Source organism: Bison bison, unplaced genomic scaffold (assembly GCF_000754665.1).
Source record: "Bison bison bison isolate TAMUID 2011002044 unplaced genomic scaffold, Bison_UMD1.0 scf7180017864230, whole genome shotgun sequence".
NCBI classification, from domain to species: domain Eukaryota; kingdom Metazoa; phylum Chordata; class Mammalia; order Artiodactyla; family Bovidae; genus Bison; species Bison bison.
The window spans coordinates 1468267-1476099 of NW_011494802.1; the positions used below are offsets into that span (position 1 = coordinate 1468267).

Consider the following 7833-nt stretch of genomic DNA (forward strand, 5'->3'; position numbering starts at 1 on the left):
TTTGTTGGCAAAGTAATGTCTCTGCTTTTGAATATGCTATCTAGGTTGGTCATAACTTTCCTTCCAAGGAGTAAGCGTCTTTTAATTTCATGGCTACAGTCACCATCTGTAGTGATTTTGGAGCCCAGAAAAATTAAGTCTGACTCAGATCTGCCTAAAACCCAAACTTTTCATATCTACCCCATATCACACTAGTAAAGCATAGTAAGAGTAAAAGTAAGAAAGATAGACTGGAGAGCATCATCAGATAGTCAGATGATGAAGTTTAAAATTATAAAAGCAGAGCACCATTCCAAGGAGTGATATACTGTAGGATGTGATCATGGGTGTGGATGGCTGAAATGAGGTAGACAGAGATTTATATCTGTATCATTCACCACCCTCTCCTTGGCAAGCAGATTTTCTGTATCCATTTGCAGATAAAGGCTCTACAAATTCGGCTCATAACTAACAGAAACATCAGTGAGCTAGCCCTTTGAATCATCTCTGTCCCACTCTGAATCACACATAAAAGCAATTACCTCCCCACTGTCCAGTCCCTTAGTTGCTAGGAGAATCTTCCTCATTCACAGCCCTCTAGCCTCTTCTCAATATCACTCATAGTAAAACACTATGAAAATTATTAAGGCAAACAGCTGCAAGAGAAAATTAATAGCTTAACACAGTCCACAGGCCTATCTGTTCTCCAGTCCCAAAAAAGTACTAAGAACTAAATGCATAGAAAGAAGTAATAGAAAGAAAAAAAGATTTTTCTTTTGGGAAATATGTGCTTTCTAGTAATTAATAATTTATTTTTCCTATTTTATATAATTGCTTAGGAGGAAACAATCTGTATACATACACCCTGGCACGAAATTTCTCTTGTCATATTTTGACCACATATTTTATCACTATGAGGTTCACTGGCACACACAAAAAAAGAAGCCCTGATGACTTTTTCCTTTGATGTCAGGGCCTCTCTCAAATAGTTGCTTTTGGAGATTACACCTGAGAATTCATTTTTACTGAAGAAGACAAATAGAAGAATGAGACAATTTCCTTTATAAGGCTGAACACAAAATTCTACCAATGCCTACATTTTTCTTTTCTTTCTCAGTAATCACAGAAAGATCACAACAAAGCAGGAAATACAAAGCTGGTTGCCTGATTTTCCTCATCAGGAGCAGCTACACCTAAGTATTCTATACAACAGTAAATAAGCTATGGATCTCACCACCCTTCTCTAACAGTTCAAATCTTATCAAAATATGTGGTCCCCCAACAGTGACCAATTAGTTGCTGTTATTTTCAGTATGACGAAGTCATAGATATAAACATAGCTGATGTACTTCAACGTTGTGGGTTTTATCGTTATTGATGTTGCAAATTCCCCATCTCTGGCCATTAGGAGCTCCTCACTGTTAATATTTTGATATGTATCTTTTCAGCCTTTTCCCCCCAACAGTTACCTACCGTTTGACCTTTCTCCTCATCCCCTTTTTCATTTTTCATTGAGCTCCATGTTCACATGCATTTTCTCATGTCAGTAAATTCTTTTAAAACTTTTCATCTAAAAATAATTTCAGACTTACAAAAAAGTTGCAAAAATAAAAATAGGTAACTTCTGTCTTTAGAAAAATGATATTCCTTTTTAAAAGTATGTAATGCCCCTAAGTTCAGGGCTAAGCTATTATCTTTGTTCAGCATGATAAACAAGAATTCAATATTTCTTTCAAAAAATGAAAGCCACAGATTTCAGTCTTAAATGTGAGGCATCAATTTGAGCATAATGGTCAGGTCATTAAAAAAAAAAAAAACAACACACAAAACATTACCAAGCCTATAGGATTAACATGCAATAAGTATGTATTAATTCCTATGAAGTGGTTTGATAACCTGGCCAAATTCCTTTTTTTTTATGTTTTGATGAATATCAGAAATACAGTTACTAGGAAGGTAAATTGGTAGATCTTAGAAGACTGTTTTACATTATCAACTACAGTTGAACATAACCAGTGTTTTGATCCCACATATATATACACACACCCATCAGAAATACATACGAAGGTAGACCAAAAGACACAAAATACAAAAACATTTGGAGTGGCATTATAAAATCACAGTCCAAGATGGAAAAAAAAATGTCCAGCAAAGGTAAATAAACTGTGGCATATTCATACACTGAGCTACTATACAGCAATACAAATAAACTACTGCAAAATGCATCAAGTGGAAGCATCTGACAAGCGTAAGATTAAGCAGAAGCATCCCCCCCTAAAATATTGTATAATTCCATTTATAAGAAGTCCAATATGTCAATAATATATCAATTCTTAAAAGCTCAAAAACAGGCAAACTATATTATATTTTGCTGTGAGCCTAAAACTGCTCTTAAAAAATAAAGTTTATTTTAAAAATAAATAAATGAAGTTTAATAATTAAAAAAAAAACTATTCTGTAGCATTGGAATAGTATAACATTATCTTTGGGGAAAATGGGAGGAAGTACTGACTGAAAGGAAGAGTACGTGGGCTTCTGGGGTGTTAGGAGTATTCTATATCTTGAACAAGGTGGTGATCATTTGAGTGTGTTCACTTTGTGATAATTCAGTGAGTCATACACTTAAAGACTTGTTTACTTTAATATACATATAAATCAAAAAATTTTTAATATATAAATATTGACTCTTTTCTGAACTTTATTAAAGACAGTCCACTATAATGTATGTATAAAATATCCCAACTTAAAGAATAGTGCTTTATTTAAAAGTTAGAAAAAATAGTGCAGTATTTCCCTACTCTAGCAGGAACTTAACTTATTCTACTTATCCCAACTCAGACTTAATAATCCTAATGGATTCTGAGTTTATCTAATAAAGGAGATATTAACATTTTAAGACCTATGTAGATTGCTTGGACTCTTATCTATGTATATGTATCATAAACAGGCATAGAGAAGGTACTCTACAAATATTTACCAATGATACACATCCCAAACTTTATACAAAGTCACATAGCAAAGTCTGAAATACCTTGCACTGGTAAAACAGGATCAACACTCAGCCTGCTGGCCTAAAGAGTGCAACTTCTAGAAACCTAACCTCTAAAAACTAAAAAAATTACAGAATGTACTGATTATAAGGAAGAACACAATTGTGATAACTCTCTTTGGCAGAGGAAATTGGTCCTTTTCCCCTTCCCTGCTGCCTGGCTCAAATAAGACATAATCAACTTCCTGATGCCACAGCTAAGCAAAAAGGAACCCAGCAGCAACTCTGCTCATGAGGGCAGAAACTACTTAAACTACCTGATGCGATGAAAACCCAGCAGCAAGGAGTTAGCTGAGGCAGATGACAATGTTGCAGAAATAAGATGAGAAGAAACCCTTGATCAACCTGTTCTTATTCCTGAAAACTCTAAAATCATTATTATTCCTACTTTTCAGAGTGATAATAAATCAAAATATATCACTGGAGTCTTTCCAGGCTAGAATTAACCCACAATCAACAGGTGTCCTGAGTGTCCATCAGAGTCTACCTTCTAAGAGTTTCCCAGTAGTATCTGTTCAGTTAGTTAGATGACTATATGTGCTTATAAAATATAAGTTTTTCTAAGGGCAAATCACAACATACGTCGATTTGATATAGTTCTCATTACTAGAGATATTGATTTTTCTGTCTTAAAAACACAAGTAATAAATATTCAGCATCCCTGGTGGCTCAGACAGTAAAGAATCTGCCTGCAGTGCAGGAGACTCAGGTTCGATCCCTGGGTTGGGAACATACCCTGGAGAAGGTAATGACAACCCACTCCAGTATTCTTGCCTGGAGAATTCCATGGACAAAGGAGCCTGGTGGGCTTCAGACCATAGGGTCCCAAAGAGTTGGGACACAACTGAGCGACTAACACATAGAAAATAAATTTTTAAATAATCAAAGAAGATAAACAAGTACGTGAAAATCACAGGTCAAACTTAAGAGAGCTGAGGTCTTCAGGATTTTGGTAAACATAAAGTTTTACCCACTGGTAAAGGATCTGCTTCTCACAGAGGACTGCTGATATGAGAGATCCCTCCAGGTGAGTGTAATTATTACGCCAAGAAAACAGCAATGAGCAAATCACACAGAAAAGACAGATGGAAAGCTGACTGGTGATTTCCAAACATAACAAAACTATCTATAGCAATGTTCATTGTGGCATTGTTTATTACAGCAAAATTATAAATTATATTGTTTATAAAGGCAAAATTTATAATAGTAAAAAAAAATTCTGATTGTTCATCAATATGAAACTGGTTAAATTACATATGCTCATAAAATGAAACAGTACTCCACAGCCATTAAAAGGAACAATTTAAACTCACGAAAGCTGATAGGAAAATAAATCATTAAGCTTTTTAAGAAGTTAAATATACCTCTAATTGTAGAATCTATATACTTAAATGTAATGAAAATTTCCAAGACGGACAAGAAAGAGTACACAGTAGTTACCTCTGGGGAGTAAGAATAGGGAATAAAGACAGGAGAACTTTGTCCTTTCACGTCACATCCTAAAACTGAATTTCTTATCATACATATATATCACCTCTATAATAAAGACAAAACAATGAAAGCAAAGAACAAAAAACTTAACGATGCTGAGCAGGTGATAGGACCATGATGATTTTTATTTTCCTTTTTACACTTTTCTGTATTTTCTCAATTTTCTGTGATTAACAGTATGTTAGTCCATGGGGTCGCTAAGAGTTGGACACAATTGAGCGACTTCACTTTCACTTTTCACTTTCTTGCACTGGAGAAGAAAATGGCAACCCACTCCGGTGTTTTTGCCTGGAGAATCCCAGGAACGGGGGAGCCTGGTGGGTTGCCATCTATGGGGTGGCACAGAGTCGGACACGACTGAAGTGACTTAGCAGCAGCAGCAGCATATATTGCTTCTTATACCCCCAAAACTTTTTTGTTTTAGATTTTTTAACAAGTGTGGTCACTTTTAGTTCAAATTAGGGAGAAAAATCCAGAGCTCAGTTATAAGCACTATAGCAATTACAAAGAAATATGGAAAGATTCAGTTCTCAAAGTGCTTATTTATTTGGAGAAAACAGTCATGAACACCAAGACATCAAAAGTTAAAGAAAATCCTTGATTTAGTTTACTGGAGTTGCTTAGGTGGTACTGGCTCCTACGGAAGCAAAAGATACCAGTATTGTGAGGAAAGCTGTGCCAGATACTTGAAGAAAGTCTAAGTGAATTATATAAAAGAATTTTTTTTTCAAAATTCAAGTCTAATATCCCACTCAATGTTGAAATTCCTTTTACCACTCATTCAATCTCTGCTTAAGTATCCTATGTCAAAAAATTCTCATAAATAGTCCATTCCATTTGTTAACAACTCTGTTTAAGTTCTTTCTTATGTTAAAAGCTAAAATGTCTATCATTTTCAACACTGGCTGACTTGTCCTAGTTCTGTCTGAGCAACAGTTTAGACAATTTTCATTTACTATTATGATCCTTCTGCAAGAAGGATCAAATTCCTCAAATGGTTTCTACACCCTTCGATATTCTAATTATTCCCCTTTGAACAAACTAGTTTCTCAGCTTGCCTCTTAGAATCAACTACCCTAATTGAACACAGAATTCCAGAACTGATCTGACCAGTGCTTTTATCTCCTTAGTCTGGGTCACCATGAACACAGAGCAAGACTAGTTGCTAGGCGGTATACAATTCATCGCCAAATCAGCGGCACTGTTCAGATCCTGAGTAATTTATGTTTTAAGGAATTTAACGCATTAAAAGAGAAAGATCACTGTGGACTGAGGAACTGAGGACATTTTCAACAACAAAAGTAGACTATAAGCTGGGAAAGGAAGAATACATTTTTGATAAGCAGAAAACACAGAACACTGCCATGGTGCGAATGAACAAAGCTAGTGCTAGAGCAGTATCTGCATAAGGACAGGCAAGAACATAGGGCCAAAAGGAGGGCTAGAGTCATACTACTGAGAGCCCCTAACCTGCAGGGGATAAGGCATGATTAAAGGGTTAAACCAAAAAATTGATTTCTTGGTTGAGATATTTGGAATGACTAAATCAATATCAGTTTGTCAAATTCAACATCAGATTAAATACTGTTTGAATTTTTTTTTCTAAATTGAGGTATGGTTAATTCACAGTGTTGTATTAGTTACATGTATACAGCAAAGTGATTCAGTTTTAACGTATATTGTGCATTATTTTTCAGGTTCTTTTCGATTATAGAGAGAAAGAGCATAGTTAGCTAAACAGAATTCCTTGAAAATGAAAGCCACCTGATATTAGAACAAATTGAAAGCAACACCTCCTTCTCTGAAGCATCAATTCAATTAAAGAGGAATTTCTGGTTTAATAGTGCTCCTGGCTGAAGAATCTTTCATAAGGGATAGTTCTGTAATACAGTGTGGCAGTAGAGAATTAAAACTGTCCAAGGGACACTGCAAACCCCAACCTCTCCCAAATCCTGCTACTCAACAGCAGGGATCTAAAGGAATAAATAGATTCCCAGCTGCTGAGAGAAAATGTCTTACTAAAAGCAAAGCAAAATTCTCATTAATGAAAAATCAACCATGAAAGAAGAAAATTTCTGTGTGTCTCATAATCCCTGGAAATAATCAAATCCATTTTGGGTTAATACAGATTTAACAAAACAGTGGGAGAGAACAGAGGAAAGCAGTTTCATTTGCCAAAAGCTGGAGGAAACACTTAACAGAGATCACAACCAACAATGCTTCTAATCCACAGAATCAAAAGAAACATGAACTCGATCCAATGAAAGGTGCTGGGAAAAGGTTCTCATAGATAAACTCCCTCACTCACAACCGAGCCACCTTATCCCACCTTGTTCAACACGGATATGATAGGCTGTAACTTGAATTTCCCAAGATCAAATTCAATACGTAATCCAAACCCTGCTTTTTCTGATCTGGTAATCTCTAAAATCACAGTCCCTGCACTCATTCAAAACCAGCCCTGAGCTTCTACTATATCAGGCACCTAGAACACAAAAACCATTAACAGCCTCTACCCTCATGAAGCTTAGTCGACACACCTTGCCTCCTCATAAACCCCAAAGCTCTTGAATTAAAATATCTTCTCAGGTGGGTCAAGCGTCCTCAGTGGAAAAGCAATAAAGGACTTCACCTTTAGTTAGTGTGAGAGAAGTAAATATAAGTAAGTAAATCATACTTCTTATGCTCTGCTCTGAAAGAAGAGAAGCCGACACAACCTTTTCAAGTCGAATGAGCATACAGTTAGCCTGGACTACACAGGAGGAGCAGGGGACAAAGACAAGCAACAGGGGGGTGGAACGCCAATAAATACATTGGAAGAAGGGATACGACAGCTGTACTCCTTCAAAGCACGATTAGAAAGAACCTGCTACTAAGCCGACTGAGGTTTTACGGTGCGGCGAGAAGGAAAAGAATAGAGGCTGCCCGCTCTGAACTGACGCCCGCTATCCGTGGTCCCTAGCTCGTCCACTCTCACTAGAGGACAGCTCTGGATGTTATTTAATAGGATCTGGGCCTGCCAGCCAACAACACTGTCACATGGCCACCGGAACGGAGAGGTAACAGTCCCTCACAGGAGCGTGAAGAAAAACAAGAGAGAGTGGAAAGAACTCTTCAAGATGTTCATAAAGGAGTTAACATAATGGTTTCCCGAGACACGGGCGGGGCGTGAAGTTTGAAAAAGGTGGTAACCCGACGCCCACTGGAAGCTCGTGGAGATCCCTGAGCGACCTCGGTCCCTCCACCTCAGTCCGCGCACTCACCGCGCACGCAGAGCAGCGACATGGCCGAGCCGCCGGCGATCCGCCGCGCCC

General features: G+C 37.2%; 1 protein-coding gene across 2 annotated transcripts in view; it reads right to left on the minus strand.

Annotated features, from left to right (window-relative positions):
* UNC13B (unc-13 homolog B (C. elegans)) overlaps nucleotides 1–7833 on the minus strand; it is a 226051-nt gene that overhangs the window by 204882 nt on the left and 13336 nt on the right. The window contains exon 1 of one of the 2 annotated variants that reach the window (XM_010846103.1): nucleotides 7783–7827. The exons of the other annotated variant lie outside the window; for it this stretch is intronic. Coding sequence (XP_010844405.1) covers nucleotides 7783–7804 — 22 coding nt within the window. The 5' untranslated portion in view covers nucleotides 7805–7827. Of the gene's footprint in view, nucleotides 1–7782; nucleotides 7828–7833 lie in introns of those variants that run through there. 2 annotated transcript variants of the gene reach the window in all.